At 42.1% G+C, this 19185-nt stretch overlaps 1 protein-coding gene across 7 annotated transcripts in view; it reads left to right on the top strand.

Moving 5' to 3' along the window:
* The window catches only part of REPS1 (RALBP1 associated Eps domain containing 1), a 55059-nt gene that overhangs the window by 17482 nt on the left and 18392 nt on the right, over window positions 1-19185 (top strand). For 6 of the 7 annotated variants that reach the window (XM_056852916.1, XM_056852915.1, XM_056852914.1 and 3 more), the window contains exons 5-9: window positions 12986-13113; window positions 13591-13753; window positions 13991-14054; window positions 16740-16894; window positions 18673-18809. In XM_056852916.1, coding sequence (XP_056708894.1) covers window positions 12986-13113; window positions 13591-13753; window positions 13991-14054; window positions 16740-16894; window positions 18673-18809 — 647 coding nt within the window. The remainder of the gene's footprint in view (window positions 1-12985; window positions 13114-13590; window positions 13754-13990; window positions 14055-16739; window positions 16895-18672; window positions 18810-19185) is intronic. The other variant, XM_056852917.1, reaches the window with a different exon arrangement.

Below are 19185 nucleotides of genomic sequence, written 5' to 3'. Positions count from 1 at the left end.
CTAAAGTTTGAGAATCACTATTCTAAGAAATAGCATGGTAATATTTATTTCCCCCCCTGTTTTATCCTCCCCTTTCTTCTCAGTGCTCAGGGTGGTGTAGAAAGTTTCTCCTTTTCTGTTTTGGTCTCACAAATGGTGTTTTGAGTAGGTTTCTGACACTCTAACCCAGTGGTTCCCAAACTTTTCGGGCCACCTCCTCCTTGGTTCCACAAACTCAGCCCCAGCGTCCCCTACCCTATCCTATAAAAAGCATTATTCAAAATAGGGGTTTGCATGACTCACTAAAGAAGATAATAACAATAAAATTTCAAAACAATAACAATTAATTGCACATCTATTCAGAATCTAATTAAAACTTTTTAGTTGAAATTTATTCAAATAAACTGATGAACTTGATCCAGTGGTACCAGCTCTTCAAAGTCTGGAAAAAAATTCTGATAGTTTCCACCAAATTTGCCAGCATGGTGCCATAGCTTGATCTAGTCTAAATTAGTGAACAACACAGTTGAAGGGCCCCACCTCTAGTACCCCACTGCTGCCCCCTTGCCTCTTAGTGCCCCCCTTGGTAATCCCACTGCGCCCCAAGGTGTGGTACTGCCTGCTGTAGGGTTTTCAAGGGGAGAAATGAACAGAGGTGGTTTGCAATTGCCTGCCTCTGTGTAGCAATCCTGGACTTCCTGGATGGTCTCCCATCCAAATTCTAACCAAGGCTTAGCTCGCAGAACCTGATGGAATCAAGCTTGCCTGGGCCATTCAGGGCTGGCCGCTCTTAACCACTATGCAGGACATTATCTGGTAATACAGGGTTCCCATTTGAGGGTCTCTTGCTGATTGGCTTCAAACCTAATGCATTTAGAGTCCTCTTAAGGCCTAGCAGGAAATAGCAACTCCTAATTAAGAATGTGTTAAGCAGGACAAGGAGCCCCGTGGCGCAGAGTGGTAAGCTGCAGTACTGTAGTCCAAGCTCTGCTCATGACCTGAGCTCGATCCCGATGGAAATCGGTTTCAGGTAGCCGGTTCAAGGTTGACTCAGCCTTCCATCCTTCCGAGGTCGGTAAAACGAGTACCCAGCTTGCTGGGGGTAAAGGGAAGATGACTGGGGAAGGCATGGGCAAACCACCCCGTAAACAAAAGTCTGCCTAGGAAACGTCAGGATATGACGTCACCCCATGGTGGGATCTTGCCAGGTGGGATCAGGATGATTCCCCTCCAACAATTAATGATCAGATTTAGTCACTGCTTAAGCATCTAAGATTTCAGCAGCTGTTGTTCACATTATTCAAGCCTATCTTAGCAGATGTACGGCTAGAAATTTGCTTCATTAAAAAAAAAGAACTTACCATGTGAAAACTGAGAACTTTGCATCTAATATCGCATCTCAATATCACATTTGCTCTTGTGGATTCATGTGGGCTCCCAGAACTGGAATTAGGCTTCTGGATTAGCCTAGTACTGGGAATCTGATCTCCATCCTCCTCTGGGTCCTATGAAGCGGGTCAGTGCATTTCAGTGCCTGTGCTCTTAGAATCAACCCCTTCCTGAGAAGAAGTATGTTATCTTATTCAGTTAGACACCTAATAAGCAGAACTCAACTAATTTCTTACAAGAAGTAAGCTTTTTATTGAATTGCCTCAAAATATGTAAAATATGTATATGGATGTACAGTCTTAACATAATGTAGTATGTATGTGCCCTGACCTGGATGGCCCAGGCTAGCCTGATCTCGTCAGATCTCAGAAGCTAAGCAGGGTCAGCCCTGGTTAGTATTTGGATGGGAGACCACCAAGGAATACCAGGGTTGCTGTGCAGAGGAAGGCACTGGCAAAACCACCTCTGTTAGTCTCTTGCCTTGAAAACTCCAAAAAAAGGGGTCGCCATAAGTCGGCTGCGACTTGACGGCACTTTACACACACAGTATGTATGTATGTATGTAGATGGTTACAAAGTCTTAAAATGTTACAAAAGTTCAGACATTATGAGTCTTAAACATGTTTCATATTACAAGCAATCTTAAACAATCTCTATTTTATACCTCTATATGAGAGTTAAAACCTTAAAACAGTAATAATATTTCATTCAGAAAATACAACAGTTACAGAAATCTGTAAAAATGGTTAGTTCAGTAAATAATATCTGATTTAGTTAAAAGTATTTTAAATCAAAGTATCTAGAATATCATAAGAATAAGTAGGCATACTTTACCCAATCATGTCATCTGTGAAACTCTCCAGTCCATCAGGACTAGAGAGATCTGAGAGTCCCCAGTCCATGCGAAGGATGGGTAGAGACCTCTAAGGCCCTCTATTCTCAACCCATGTAAGGACTTAATAGATTTTAGTGAAAGCTTCCTAATCCAAGCAAGGATTAAGGAGATTTCAGTGTCTCCATATAAGGGATGGAGAGATTTATAAGAAGGGAGCGAGGGAGCTCTTAGAACTTCCATGTCTACTCAAAGACTTGGAAAGATCTAAGCTCCTCCAGTCCATGAGGACTGAAAAGTTCTAAGAGCCTCAATCCACGCAAGGTTCAAGGTCTGAGAGCTTACATCCCACGCAAGGAATGGAGAGATCCATGAGCATCCAACCTACACAAAGGTTGGAGATCTGGAAGCTCTAAGAACCTCTGACTGTAGACTAGAAAGCTCCTTCTTTTATATGTTTTTAAGATCAGTTTTTTCTGACTATCTGATCTTTGAGATGCACTCTGAGGTTGCGCACAACTGCTGTATTCCTTTGGCCCCAAATTTCCTGGATACTACTATATAAGAAGTTCCTCTTCCAGCAGCACATATACTAAACAGTCAGTTTGTGTCTTTGTTATACCTCTATAATGATTAGTTTTTACCAACATCTTCATCTCCTAAAGAACACGATCAAAATGAATATATTTTCAACATAATACTATAACTCTTTCATATTTAAACTTAAAAACCCAATATAACATTATACAACACCATTAGGTAATGTTTTTAGACAGCTGTTGCTGACTAGTCATTGTTAGGTAACAGTTTGGAAAAATACAAAAGCGTAAAACGACGGAAGCGTAATAATCCAGAAACATAATTTTCCAGAGATGTAATCAGAAGGAGTCTCTTGACCAGACATGCCTAGGCTTGTCCAGCTAAAAGGGAATCAAACCTATAAATGGCTTTACAGTGAAACTTTAAATAGGAAAATTCTACAAATCCATCTGCTCCATATGTTCCTATAAACTTCTGTATGGCATATAGGTACAGGCCCATAACTCCTACTTGAGAATCTAACTTCGCTGCTTAATTTCTATCCTCTTCCATCTCCATTATTCCCCTTTCAGCCACTGTTGTGTTTCTGTCTGCATGGCTCCAGGACTTCTCCCCCCCACCCCCTCCACCAGAGTGAACCTTAGAGAGGCCACGTAGAGCTCAAACCTGGCCTTGGCAGAGAGCTTGAAGAATAGATGTATTATTAACCTTTGGTTTTGCATGCTGTAGGATATAAAATCACTTGCCGGAATCACTGTTTATCTCATAGAAAGTGTTCTCATAGCTTCTAGTTTAACTGGTCAGCAACTAGGCTTCACCAGGGAGGCACAAAGAGGTAACAAAGAAAATCCATAGCTTGTTTGCCCTCGTGGCCAGATCTCAGAAGCTAAGCTGGGTCAGCCCTGGTTAGTCCTTTGAGGGGAAACCACTAAGGATGTCCAGTCACTATGCCGAGGCAGGCAATGGCAAATCACTTCTGTCTCTTGCCTTGAAAACTGTATAGGATCACCAAAAGTTGGCTGCGACTTGAAAGCGAAAAACAAACAGACCAAATACTGTGCACAAAAGTGCTATGGAAAAGTTATAGAGAAATGAGCAGGGTGGATAAAACTCAATGATTTTTTAAAATAAAAAAACCGTTTCTGATTTAAATCAGGTTTTTTTTAATTTAAATTGGATTTTTTAAAATAAAATGCTTTTTGAGGAAAAATCTATCTAAAGATAGTTTAAATAATGTCGAAGGCTTTCACGGTCAGAGTTCATCGGTTCTTGTAGGTTCCTACAAGAACCGATAGTTTAAATAGTTTGCTATTTAAGATACAGTATAGTCCAGAGGTTATTCATCTTGAAATAAGGATTAGTTTTTAATTATGTAGCATGAGGCTGTATATTCATGCGATGTCTAACTTCTTTGGTACATGAATTCCATTAATCCATTCACAATGTCATGCTCTTCCAGAGGTTTCTGTAAGACTATTTTGGGCATTTTTTCTATCTAGGAGACATCACAGATGCTTGGTTTTGCAATTCTCAAAACTGAATTTGTATCTGCAAAGATAACTTGCCTCTTTTTCACAGCAAAAATGTTATAAAATAAACATACAGAGTTGAGGAAAAAACCTTAATCCCATTGCTCCTTTGCAAATCTATATACACTTAATTAACCTCTTAAGTGCTAAGTTTCAAGAAATCCAGTGAACAGAAGATTGTTTGGAGTGGAATAGATCTGCGCAAGGACTATGTGAGAGGAGGGAGGGGCAAGCAGTAAGAATGAAAATGAAATCTTTAGAGCAGATTACTCCACAACTCTTGGGATCTTAGTGTGTATCGCTTGAGGTGTATCTATAATGGCAGCATTCTGTAAAAGAGACCCTGTTTGGGAATATTTTAATGAAGGTTCCTCTACCTGTGGGTAAGGCCGGCATACATGCAAAATTCGAACACTGCAACAAAGAAATGCAAGGCCTGGTGGCCCAAATGAAACTGGAGATAGTTCACCTCACAATAATTCCATAATTATTTATGTATTTCTAATAGTATAACTAAATCAGTAATTTCTGATATAACTGTAAAACTATTCTGAAAATTTATTATTAAGGGTGTGTATTCAGCAAAGCCGAACCAACACCCCCCCCCCCTTGAAAAATACCTTATTGGCATTTTTCCGGGAGGGGGGTGTTACCCAAAAAAAAGGTGGCAATTTAAAGGGAGCTGAAAAGTGGATTCCAGATCATGTCAATTTTTTTCAGCATGATTTGGGCCTCTTCGGCCCCACCGCCTTTTTTTTATCCCCTCTTTCCCCCTCCCCTCACTTACCTGCTAGTTGGCTCCACCTCAGCCTTCAGCTTTCATGTGGGACTCAGAGCCCGTGGTGGGTGCAGAGCTGCAAGCCCAGCCAAGCCAGACTTGCGGCTCTGCGCAGAGCTCCACCACCACGGCCTTCAGCTTCTACATGGGAATCAGAGGCACCCCCGCTGCCAGAGTTGAGGTAAGTGAGGGGAGGGGGAGATAGGGGCTACAGATGGGGAGTACATTCAAATTTGGGTTTAATAGTCCTGAATTTATTCCGTAATCCTGGATTTTCTGATATGGTGGTTTGGAAATATCCGGGATTCCCGAAAAAAAAATCAGGTCCATTAGATCTGAATTTTACTGGGCTTTTTTTGTGGGGTGGGGGGAACACCCCTAGTTATTATTCTAAAAATGAAAATTTAATCTGGTTGTAAATATTAAGATTATGCCAGCAAGAATGAATCTTTATGTTGAAAACCATGATTAAAATCTAGTCTTACTGACTAGTGATTTAAATCAAATCCACGCAGGAATTGAGCCAAACACTTTACAACAAACTAAGAAGGGAAGTATTCACTGTTTGTAGAGCTTGTGGACTTGGGAGACGCAAATTGTAATCTGGTTTCCAAGGATATTGTTTGTCCCAGTAGCTGGAAAACAAGACAGCACCTCGTTATTCACTTTTTGTTCCATGGTACTCTCATTCTTTCCACTGCCTAGAAGCAGATTTGTTTCTGCTATACATGTATGTGTGCATATGCTCACGTACACATGCACATAATGTGAGTATGTGGTTCGGATTTATGTACATACTGCTCCATAAATCGTCTCTCTGTAGGCCCTTGAAGTATGCTGAGTTTTAAACAATAGTCATGGTTCAGGGAGCAAAATGAATGGGAGGAAAGGATGGGGAAACAACAGGAAGGAAGGGAGGTGTGAGAAAACTGGTAACAGGTCACATTGGCCTACTGTACCTTCCTGACTCTTTAAGTACACTTAGAATAGAAGTTGTTTTGTGTTATTAAAAACCTAGAGATGCATAAGGGAAGTACAGGAAGAGAACTATTTGGAAATCCCTCCCACTCTGAAAGTCTCATCCTTGGGGATTTTTTTAAGACTGCAGGGACTTGAGCAGGCTGATTTCCCCTTCCCCCATCCCAATCACAGATACTCAACTTTTCTCAGCATTCTATAATCCAGGAACAAACTCAGTCCCCATCAGTCTGCTCTTTTTTGAAAGATGTCTTTTTTCTTTTGGTTACCAAGTCACATTTTTCTGCCCCTGAATCTGTAGAACTCCCTTATCTTGTTTGAGAGTGGTATGGCTGCACAGTTGATATAAGCTACTCAGTTTACTATTAGATACAGTGATTACAAGTAAGGGGAAGGGGGAAGTGAGAAAGATGTGTGGGCAGTCTCAAATTGTGGTTAATTGTTTCCAAACTATTGAAATTTAGATCTTATAAGTTGATAGTAAATATATATGAACTTCCGTTCCAGTGTCAGTCACAGAAAATTAAAACAAAGTTTAGATGCCTCTATTGCTGAATGAAAGGGTTTGTGATCAGTATTTTAGTCTGTTTCAAGCCTTGGTGGAATACTTTCACATATTAGGCAATGCTGTATCGCTGCTTTTTAGGTTTTTATTTTAGCAAATTGTTTTAAATGATTTGAGTTGCCTTGAATATCTGTTTGGATAAAGGGGTTTTTTAATTAGAAAGAATAAAGAAATCACTTATCTACATTGGCAGCAAGAATTATCATATCACTGTACAGGTATATCTTCAGGCCAAAGTGAAGAACAAGGTTGGCTACCTCTTAAATTAATAGTACCTTGATCTTGCCTGTATATAATCCAGGCGTGTAAAATATTTAAAGTATCTTCACTTAATTTACTGTTTTTGCATAACTCATTCATTTCTACAGGTTGGGTTCTAGTATTGTGTGTGAAGTGTGTATTAATGCTAAGATTTTAAACTGTAGACTCAATAGAAACTGAAACTGTTAATTACAAGGTGAGTATTAGGCTTGGCTTGTAGATCCAAGGTGCCTAAAACACTAACGCTGGTCCCCATTATACAGGTAATACTGGGAAGTTTTATGATAAGGTGACTTCTGCTCAGTTCTCTGTATTCTAGATCTAAGGAGAAAAGAGCTTTATATCTTTTACTTCCCCTGTTCAAATAGAGACTCTTACCAGAGGAGGATTAGTTTTCTTCTGTCATCAGGTGTCAAAATGCAGGTGCCTGTGTACAAAAACCTACTAAGAGTCATTGTGAAAGTTCTAAACTATTTCATCTGTAACATAAACATTAAAAACCTGAATCACTGGTCTTTCTGGCAAATATGCCACAAGTCCAAAGTGCAAGATAGTGCCACTGTAATGTGCAAATGTAGCCTCTTCTTCCGTGCTTTGGTATGCTTTGCCTTCAGCTTATTAGAAATAAGGCCATGGGCACAGAGGCAAGCCATATTGGAGGCCTTGTCAGGCCCATGAGCCCTTCTATCCAAAACTGCAGCAAGTTTACTGATTGGCCATTCATAGAATAAATGTAATGAGATTATACAAGCTTGCTGTAACCTAGAGGAACTTTTCCTTTTTTTTCTTGGAACATGCTTCATGCTGTTCCAAATGTTTAGTGTGGGAGTGCTGTTTGGGGATAAACAAGTCTAACGATGCTGTGAGTTCTTATAACCAGTTTCATTTGTTGTTGTTGTTGTTTTGATCCTGGTCAAATCATTTAAGAAAATCTTTATGTAGCAGTTGCATGTCCCTAGATGGGTTACTTCTTCATGGTCTCTGTGCATCACACTGGTGGGTTTTGTGCATACACAGAACATAATCCCAGAATTTTTTAGAGCTACAAAATAGGCACCCCAGCTGCCTTCCGTGCACACCAGCGTGCAAAGGTCTTCCACGTATAGTCATAAATCCTGTTAGTGGATGGTTTTCTGGCCTTTAGAATAGTAGCAGCGACCTCTCTGGACAGACCAAGGTCTAGGAGTCTTGTCCTCTCAATCTCCAGGCGGTCAACTGAAACCAGGCCGGGTCTGGATGAACGATGGGCCCTTGAAGAAGGAGATCCGGTCGTGTTGGCAACTGCCACAGTGGAGATATGGACATTTCCATTAGGGCTGGAAACCATGGCCTGCGGGGCCAGTTTGGAGCGATTAGGATGATGTCCGCTCTCTCGGTCTGAATCTTCCGGATGACCTTCGGGAGGGTCGGAAGAGGAGGGAAGGCGTACAGAAGGCCCGTGGGCCAGGAGGGCGTCCGCTTGTTCGGCTCTCTGGTGGTAGAATCTGGAGAAGAAGCGGGGTACTTGATGGTTCCGCTCCGAGGCGAAGAGGTCCACCTCCGGGACTCCAAATTGGTCCATCAATGTTCGGAATGTCAGTGGGTTGAGTGACCATTCCCCTTCTTGGATGGTTGGTCGGCTCAGCCAATCCGCCTCTAGATTGTGAATGCCTCTGATATGTTCCGCCCTCAAGGAGAGTAGGTGTTTTTCCGCCCATGTCAGGATGATGTTGGCCTCCTGACTCAGGGCTTTGGATCTGGATCCTCCATGTCTGTTGATGTAGGCCTTAGAGGTCACGTTGTCTGTTCGAATGAGTTTGTGGTGATTCCGCAGGATGTGCTGGAACTTGAGCAGTGCTAGTCTGATCGCTTTCAGTTCGATTAGATTGATGTGAAGCTTGGCTTCCGAAGGAGTCCATGATCCATGGGCGAACGTTCCCGGGGCTGTCGCGCCCCACCCTTCGAGGCTGGAGTCTGTGAAGACCTGAATTGGATCCTCGTGAAGGTAGAGCTGGCCCGAGGTTAGGTTGGTTGACTTGGTCCACCAAGATAGGCTGGTTCGACCCTTGGGCTGTAAGGTAATGCGTTTATCTATCTTGTGTGAGATTAGAAGTTGAAAGGGTTGAAGCGCTGTTTGAAGGGGCCTGGAGTGGAATCGCATCCAGGGACCCAAGCCGATGCAAGAAATCATTAAACCAAGAAGTCTTGTCATGGCCATGAGTCGATGATGATTTGATCTGAGGGCCGACCTGGCCACTGCGGCAAGCTTCAGGGCCTTGGACAGGGGGAGCGAGACCCTGTTTTGATTGGAGTCGATGACAGCTCCTAAGTGGACGATCTGTTGTGCCGGTGATAAGGAGCTTTTTGCTCGATTGATGAGGTAACCGTGAGCTTGTAGTGCCTGGATTACTCGGTTGGTGTGTGTTGTTGCAAGCGCCGGAGACGGAGCGCATATAAGAAGATCGTCGAGGTAAGGGTGGAGTTGGATGCCCACCCTCCTCAGCGACGCTACGAGGGTCACCAGGATTTTTGAAAAGACGCGGGGGGCAGATGTGAGGCCGAAGTGTAGGGCTCTGTATTGAAAGTGCCGGTCCGCATAATGGAAATGGAGGAAGCGTCGGTGCGATGGATGAATGGGGACATGGAGGTAGGCCTCCATGAGGTCGATGGAGGTCATGTATGTGCCCGGGTGAATGGCCTCTAAGACTGACCTAATGGTCTCCATCCAAAAGTGCTTCTTTAGGACGAAGCGATTGACAAATTTTAAGTCCAAAATCACTCTCCATTGTCCGTTCTTTTTTGGCACAGTAAAAAATACGGAGTAAACTCCGGTGGACTGCTCTTTGAAGGGGACCTCCTCTATGGCTCCTATCGTTATGAGATGTGAGATGGCCTCCATGGCTATTTGGTGCTTGGTGAGGGTGCGATACCTTGGAGATGTCATGAATCGATCTGGGGGTAGTTGGCGAAACTCGATTAAGTAGCCCTGTTCGATGGACTGCAGAACCCAGGCATCTGCCTGGGAACTGCGCCATTGTGGGAGAAAGTGCTGGAGTCTTCCCCCCACCGCCATGGATATGGCGTCACTGTTTGTTCCCCTTGGGGAACTTGTAAAATTTGTCCCCTCTGAATGGCTGGGATGGGGGGGGCGAATTTGTTAAATCTACGAAAGGAGCCTCGTTGGGATGACCAGGAGGGGCGCCTTTGGTCCTGTCTAAAGTGAGACAGTGTGTGTGAGGAACAAAAAGTTTGGGGAAAGTGGTTGTTTTTAAAATCTTTTCTTTGATTTCTGAGCATATATTCATTTTTGTCTTTGGCATCAGTTAGCATCTGATCCAATCTTTCCCCAAAAAGTTTTCCCCCTTTAGAGGGATGAGCTAAAAGAATGGCTTTAGAATGATAGTCAACTTGCCATGGTCTCAGCCAGAGGGCTCTTCTGATGGCGGTGTTAGAGGCTACAGCCCTAGAAGCAAAGGTTAGAGTATCTAGAGAGGCATCTGCCATGAATGACGACGCCTGCAATACCCTGGACAGGCCTTCAGCGACTCTTTTATCTGCTTCGGGTAGTAGTTTTATGATTTTCTTGGTCCAAGCATTTGTAGCTCTAGCAACGAGAGCAATGGCAATGGAGGCCTGGATGGACAGGGCCGAGGCTTCGTGAACCTTTCTAGAAAGGGAGTCCATTTTCCTATCTAGTATGTCCTTAATAGAACACACACACACCCATCCTCTGTGAAAAAATCAGTGGACTGAAGTGCGGTGATGGGGGCATCCACCACAGGTAATTGTAGCATGCTCATGGCATCAGGGGCCATGTCGTACAACTTTTTGGCCAGGCCTGAGAACTGTTTGTGATGTAAGGGTTTGTCCCATTTGGTTCTGATTATATTCTCAAAGTGTTCTGGCATAGGAACCTTCAGTACGTGGGAGTCCCCTTGGGGAAAATAATCCTTAGATCCCCTACGTTTTGCTTTGGGTTTAGGCTCTTCAGAGGGATTGGGCTCATCCAGGAGGTCTAGAGCAAAGAGAGCCTTGGCCAGAAAGGACTGGTAATCGTCAGGACTGAACAATCTGGGTTGTTGTTCCTGAACTACTGGGAGTTCTTCATCAGATATGAATTCTCCTTCCTCTAATTCATCAGCCACTGAGCCCCTGTTGTCTAAAGATACATCATCTCCCAAGTCTAAGGCATGAGTATTGGGAGCAGCTTTCAAAGCAGCTTTCGTTAGCCACTGCTTATTCCCTATGGACTGGGAGCAGCAAGGATCTACAGAAAACAGGGAAGACGTTTCTGAAGCAAGGGATTCCCCCCCCCCCCCGTTTCTGGACAGATAAAACCAGAGCTTGGAGCTTTTGGAAGTGGCTAGAGAAGGTGTGCTCAATTAAGGCATTCACCTTTTCCTCAGTTAGAGTCTGGGAAGGGGCCCCACTCTCTTTCGAAGGTGGGGTTACTTTACCCTCTGACGTCTTGTTAGAGTGCTTGGAGCTGTGTCGATCCGAGGAACCGGCAGAGACCTTGGAGGTCGAGGCGGCACTCAGTTTGGTATGGCGCCTGCGGCTTGTCCTTTTCCTGCTCTTTTTGCCGCCATTCGCGCCTGCCTTCTCCGATCCCTTTTTTCCCCTTTCCTTCTCAGTCGATAGGGAGGGCGGCGGCACTTTAACTAATTCCCCGTCTGAAAGACCGCCGGGGCAGCTAATGGGGGCTCGCTCGGGGCTGATTGCTGAAGGCAGCATCGTGATCGTTGTCAGAAAGGAGCTCCACTTCTTCCTGACGCGAAGCGGCGGCAGCCATTTTCCGTGCTCGCGCCCTTCCCACTCTTTCTCTCCCTGATCGGTGCAAGCTGGCAGAAGCCGCCAAAAAAGGCGAACGGGAGACCAAAAACAGTAACGCGGACCGAGACAAAAGGGAGGACGGGAGGGGAACAGGTTGAAAGGTCAAAAAAGGTATCTAAATCTCCTCAGCAGTCTTCTATCTAGGTCCCAGCTAGGGCTGGGCACGTCCTCTCTCCGACAAAGGCAGGAGAATAACTGGAAGTAGGTGGGCGTTCCTCGCCCCGAGACAGGAAGCTGTTTTAAAATTAGTCCTGCCTCTCCTAGCAAATGGGACGAGAAACACCCAACGCTGCAAGATGACCTTCGTTCAGAGTGGGAAATTCCAGATAGTTACATTCTGCTTCTACTACTGCCTTGGAAGTAGGGGGATGTTTGCATTCACAGACTTCAAGAATGCCAACTTCTATATCACAGTCATGCCCCAGCATTTCTGTTTCTTGCTGTTTGTGGTAGGTAATCATCACTGCCCTTTGGTTTTTCAACCACAAGGGTCTTCACCTAGTGCATGGCAGCAGTTGTGGCTCACTTGAGGAGCCAAGAAATAACTGTCTTCCTATACACTGATGACTGGCTGCTCACTGCCCCTTCCTTCCTTCCTTCCTTCCTGCCTTCCTTCCTGCCTTCCTTCCTTCCTTCCTTCCTTCCTTCCTTCCTTCCTTCCTTCCTTCCTTCCTTCCTTCCTTCCATCCATCCATCCATCCATCCATCCATCCATCCATCCATCCATCCATCCATCCATCCATCCAAAATGCTTTATACGTACTAGCCTCTCTAGGCCTGTATGTCAGTTGAGAGAAGTTATGTTTCAAACCATCCCATTAATACAATTCGTTGGAGTGATTCTCAACTCCACTACAACAAGAGCTTATCTCCTATTAGACAGAACAACTCCAGGTAGGTCAACTTGCTATTATACACCCATCAGTGTGATGCACAAAGACTACGAAGAAGTAAAGACAGGTTGCTTACCTGTAACTGTTGTTTTTTGAGTGGCCATCTGTGCTTTTATACAGCCTGTCCTCCTTCCCCACTGCAGATGTTTTGCTTGAAAGCAGTGTCCTCAAATGTTTGGAAAGAACTGGGGGAGGGGGAGGCACTCCTCCTCCTCAACTGTAGATGGTCCCTCTCCATGGGGGGGGGGGGCTTCATACCTAGCTGTAGAATTTTCCAAGTTTGTGTTTTGCCCAGGCCCAAAACCCATCAGTGTAAATGCATAGATGATCATTCGAAGAACAGTTACAGGTAAGCATTCATCTTTTCAAGTCATGCTTTTCTTGAAGTGGTTGTGTGGCAGTCTTGAAACTGAACTTTTCTGATTTCAGGCTCCTGTAATACTGGTGATCCAATGTGGTCTGGCCATTCTCCACCACCCCATCAAGAAAACTGGGTCAGTTTTGCAGATAACACACCAACCAGTACTATTTTACCCATGCATCCTGCTTCTGTCCAGGTGTGACATTTTATTGGTATTATTTTGATTTGCTTCATTGCTGTTGCATTTTTGTTATCACCAAACACTCATGCTATGAATGTGAACATGTTAAGTTCAGACTCTGATCCATTTTTCTTTATTTAAAGATGTGATTTCTCTTACTGAGCCAAAGTCACTGAAGATTCCAGACCAAGGACACTTGCATTAAAATCTGCTAGCATGTCCAAAATTAAAGCTTTTCTTTTTGCTTAGATGTTAAAAAATATATTATCTGCATAACTTTATGTTGCGTACATGAATGTTGCCATTTCTATCACTTAAATGTTCAGATTATATTTTTGGTTTCTTTATAGCCCTACCTAACTATATCATCACTCAGAGGTTTTTAAAAACTGCTTCAATAAACAACTGTCTTTTCCTTTTCATAGGCAAACATAGAAACTATAGGGCATCTGGTAAATTTAGATAATGCTGAAGAACAATATTTCATTACAGGATCAGACAACAGTACGAACTGTAGCATCAGCTACAACAGCTAATGAAATTCGTAGGCAATCGAGTAGTTATGATGATCCTTGGAAAATAACAGATGAACAAAGGCAGTATTATGTAAATCAGTTTAAAACCATTCAACCTGATCTAAACGGATATATTCCAGGTGAGTTCTTTCAATACAAGTTAACAGAATTGCAACAGGTACTCATTTCAATTTTCTTCTTATGAAGACAGTATTAGGGGGTCTGTAATGAGTGCTGCAGCATTACCTTTGGATTCCACAGTAATTTGCCTCCCATTTGCTGTCCTCTTTGTATACTGGTTAAGCATTTCTGCAGTGTATTAAGATGCATAAGACTATTTCAGGAAATCCTTTTAAACACCACTTTTAATATTTCAGGGTCTGCAGCTAAAGAATTTTTTACAAAATCAAAACTCCCTATTCTTGAGCTTTCGCATATTTGGTAAGTGTGTATAACTAAATAGTCCCTTCTTACGTGTTACAGTTCTTTAAGAGAAGTTGAAGTGTTCAGCAGGTCAGTACAGATTACAAAACATTATATTGCGGTATCTTGCATCTGAATTGTCAGTTACTTGGAGGCTTAGTCTTGGATTCAGCTGGCTTTTCAGTCAGCAAAAAAGGAAGATAGGAATCCCCCTTGATCACCCAAAAAGGCTTCATTGTGGATCAGGGAACTTGGATGTACAAGTCATGTGAAATGGGGGCTAAGGTAATGTGGGAAATTGGGCAAAATAACATGAAAAAACTGGCTGGGTCCAACCCTTAATTCTGTTCCCATTTAGGGCAAGCAATAAACTTCCCTTTTGACCTTATTTTGAGCACTAAAATTTTAACTGTATAGTAAACTAAACCCAGGAGTATTGTCTAGCACTGTCATGGTTGAAATTTCATGAAGTATGACGATTTGGGTCATGCAAAGGTTTCATTTTAGTCATCCATGCTTGAGAGATACTTAAGATAAAGCCCAATAACTTTGCTTTCTTTCTCTACTTCTCTGACCTACGGGTCTTGATTAGTATCAATCAATCCCAACTAGGAATAAGAGGAAGAAAGGAAGAATTCAAGCCAGAGAGGTTACTCTATACCATATTAGAGAAGATGTCTTGTCACAAACTGCCTGAACAAGGCAATTTAGCTAAAACAATTTAGCTAAAAAGAGTATTTTCTGGCTTAAAACCCATTAAAAGATTAATAACTAAAATATCTAGGGGAAGCTCATTTTGCTGGCACATAAGTAGTTTGATCCATTTCTCTCTAGCCTCTTTAAACTATGGACATTCAAATAAAACAACTTTCACAGATTCTGTGATCCCTAAACCACAACTACAATATCTATCCGAGAACGGTATACATATACAGCATTCAGAGATATACTACTGTATACATATTATACAGTAGTACATTTAGTCTTGTCAGCATACTTGTCTGTATCTTGGAACTAAAGGTTAAACAAGTATTTTGGGATTGTAAAGAGCGATGGGATACCCATATGGAAAGTAAAGCAAACGTGCCTAGCCCGGCAGATGGTTCTATTGATTTCAGTCTTCGTATTAAACTTACATAGTCTTACATCCCGATAACTACTTAAACACAGTGCTTTATTTTTGCTTAGTATTCCACTGCTACGTTGGGTACCTTGTCCACAAGAGATGTTATCTCTTTCAGAATTCTCAAATCAAGAGTGTCTAAAATAAATTTGTCTTACAGAATCTAGACCAATGTTGCTTGATAAGCAGATCTCTGTGCATATAGGTACACACTTACTGCTACAATTACGGTGGCTTCAGATGAAGCTACTTTATGGTATCAGGTGATCACCAGGCTCAGATTTGTCTCCTCTGATTGGCAGTCTTAGAGAAAAACGGTCTTGGATAGAGAAAGATATTTGCCACTTAAGATGATTTTTTAAAGCTGGCTATGCCAGGGATTGAAGCTAGAGCCTTCTGTACGCAAAACATGTGTTCTGCCATTAAGCCACTGCCCTGGGAGTAATCATGATTCACTTTTGCCAAGAGGTACCATTATACATGCAAAGGAATATACAGTTGGACCTGACACCTCTGTTAAAGTGAATGGAGAAACTGGCAAATTAGAAATGCTGGTTTGAGTTAGCTACTAGGAAATACAGCCTGCTGACTATAGTCAAGGTTGCTTCTGCATAATAAGCAGAATATGGACAAAGTTAATAGTGACTAAATTCTACTAAAACAAAATAACATATAAAAGTGTAAATGCCCATATCAGTTCTATTAATCTAGACGGAGCTACATCATGACTTGGACACAGAACGGATAAACAGCAGCTTCCAACCACAAATGGGAAACTTGATGTGTCCCTCATATAAAATATTATTTATTTGGGATATTTCTGTACAGTCTGTTCAGAATCCTTCTCAAGGTGGCTTGCAATTGAAATGTAGCAATGTTAAAAATCATTAAAAACAAGTCATTGGACACAAATATGTTAAGTCATATTTTTAACAAATATGTTAAAAAGTTATTGGACACAAATAGCATAAAAAACCTATCCAGAAAACCAAAGTAAACCATGTTAAGATAAAACTCCTAATTAAATGTAACGGTAAAAATATGTTTTAGCTTGGTACATAAAAGAAAGTAAAGTAGATGGCAGGAGAGCCTCAGGGGGGAGGGTGTTCTAGAGGCGAGGTACCACCATAGAAAATGTCCCATCTCTAGTTGCCCCTTAACTCTGAAGGCAGGGCACAGAGAGCAGCGCTGATCTTAAAATGTTCTTGTAACTAAAGCTGTAATGCGTCAGATACTTAAGAGTTTACCCTCCTCTGTGTTATACTAGTTTGTATTGTGCAGAGAGAATTTAAATATTCAACTTTCTACCTTCATTGTGAAGTGGTACATTCCATTAGAAAATGCATCATGTGGGGAACTGCTTACTTATTTTGCCTCCCAGCTTTTACAAGTGTGAACATAAGTTTAGAATCAGGGTGGCAGACTATCCAACAGTAGTGACTTAATGTTTTCATAGTTAAACAATTTGTTGTAAAACCTGGTCTTGACTAGAACTTTTCAAAGTATTCAGCATGTTCAAAGGATGTAATAAAAGAAACATTATTTTTCCAAGTTCAGAAATAATGTTTTTCCCCCCTTAGGGAACTATCAGATTTTGACAAAGATGGTGCATTAACGCTGGATGAGTTCTGTGCAGCTTTTCATCTGGTAGTTGCAAGAAAGAATGGCTATGATTTACCTGAAAAGCTGCCTGAAAGTTTAATGCCTAAACTGATTGATTTGGAGGACTCAGCAGGTATTTTTCTTCCAGAAATGTTTGTTTCCCTTTGCAAATATTGCTAGTGGCAAGGTATTAGCATATATTTAGCAAACTCAAAAATTAGTACTACTTGCTCATTTATTAGAATCTGCATTGTTTTCCTCTTTAAGACAGGAATTCCTCCCTTTTCATATATAAATCAATCATTAAAACAGCTGTGGGTCTGATCAGCTCGCAAGTACAGGTACAGGGCTCACGTAAATAGAATTCCTACAGGGTTCAGCGGAGCCCTTTTTCCTGTTCTCATTGCTCACTCACTCTGACAAACCTCTGCAGCATGAGAGCCTTTGCTGTCCATTTGTATTTCCTTATCCTCATATAGTCCTCCATTTGCTCTGAAGTGAATATCATGCACAGTAAGGGTTGACGTGTGTTCTCCAGTTGCTATTTGTATGGCCTGTGGTGTGGAAAGGGGCAGGGAATATAGAACCCTGTGTATGTTGTGCATCACTATGCTTGGACTAGATTGACCACTGGAAATATGCTGTCACTTTACAATGCATTTAAAACCTTGCTGTGTTCAGGAGTAAGAGATGGATATTTCTTGGTAGTTCTGTATGTTCTTTTCATTTTCAGCTGGTTGCAAATATGACGGCAATATAGTGAGAATACTCAGGCTAGGGAATATAAGTAGAAATGCATATAAAGTGCATTTAAGCTAGTAGTTTTCCTCTGTAACCAAGAACAATTCTGCCATTCTGGATAGTATAACTGAGTGGATCCTGTGAAAACTTGTAGTGCCACACAAAAAAGCAAAGGAAAAGTATATTGTTGAATCTGTATAATGAGCAGGTGCCCTGGAAGGTATGGAATATTCTGCAAGGTGCTGCTGCCAAGAGAGAAAACTGGCATCATTCCCACCCACCCCAGAAGTACTCTGCACATAGATACACCTCTTTGGATTCTGGCCATGAGCTGTGGCTGAATAGCCATCAAGTGAAATTAAAATAGGAAGCATCTGAATTTTTTACAATCCCCAGTATTTTATTTGGAGAGGCTGGTTGTTTTAACATCCGTGAAACATCAAATTGCAATAATGAAACTGCTAGAAAAAATGTTTGGAAACAGTATATGAAACAGTGATATGATAACCATCTTCAAGTACTTGAAGGGCTGTCATATAGAGGATGGTGCCAAGTTGTTTTCTGTTGCCCCAGAAGGTCGGACCAGAACCAACAGGTTGAAATTAAATCAAAAGAGTTTCCGTCTAGACATTAGGAAGAACTTTCCAACAGAGCAGTTGAAGAGGCTTCCTTGGGAGGTTCACAAGTTCACCAGGTTGGAAGAGACCACAAGGGCCATCCAGTCCAACCCCCTGCCATGCAGGATCCACAATCAAAGCACTCCCGACAGATGGCCATCCAGCCTCTGCTTAAAGACCTCTACTTAAAACCTCTCCTTTCCTGGAGGTTTTTAAGAAGAGGTTAGATGGCCATCTGTCAGCAGTGCTGATTCTGTGACCCCTGCATTGTACAGGGGGTTGGACTAGATGACCCTGGTGGTCCCTTCCAACTATGATTCTATGATTCTCTATTATTCTAGTACGCTTATGTTATCTTCCTTGTATCATGTAATTACAAAATCTCTACAGTGCCTGTTTGTATCAAATAAACATAATATCTTGTCTTCCAAAAAAACCCTTCCATAATGGTTAAATTAGGTTCATTTTACACAAAACTAATGATGAGTAAAACTTAAGTCTATGTTGAAAAGTTGTAAGACAATTCTCATAACACTGTGTTTTGCCTTTGTAGTGGTGCCTGTTTCAGAAGTGGGGGATCAGTCTGGTGAGGTAGGTTATGCAAGTTCACCAGCAGAAGCTCCTCCAAGCAAATCGCCATCTATGCCATCGTTAAATCAGAACTGGCCAGAACTAAATCAAAGCAGTGAGGTTAGCAAAAAACTTCTCACTACCTAATTTTAAGATCTACTGTGCACCATGGCCTAGGTCTGTGGACAATGTTTTGAGTTAGTCAGCAAATGTCTCTTAACTAAATGAGAATTTAGATTTCTTTTCACAAAATGGCTTACTTTTATAAATCAAGAGACAATCAGGGTATTCTATACTGAATTTAGCAGCTGGCTCATTGCTGGCTCATTTAGCTAGCTGGCTCATTGTAGTATCCTTTCTAGGTGTGACTTCGCAAATGTGATATGAAAGTCAAAAAGACATTGCCTGTGCCTGTACAAGTAATTCTGGAAGATTACTTGGGCTTAACTGTGTGTGTGTGTGTGTGTGTGTGTGTGTGTAAGTAAGTGCTGTCAAG

This window comes from Euleptes europaea, chromosome 7 (genome assembly GCF_029931775.1).
Source record: "Euleptes europaea isolate rEulEur1 chromosome 7, rEulEur1.hap1, whole genome shotgun sequence".
Lineage (NCBI taxonomy): Eukaryota > Metazoa > Chordata > Lepidosauria > Squamata > Sphaerodactylidae > Euleptes > Euleptes europaea.
Note: the sequence above shows the minus strand (reverse complement) of the source record. Positions and strands in the feature narration are given on the sequence as shown.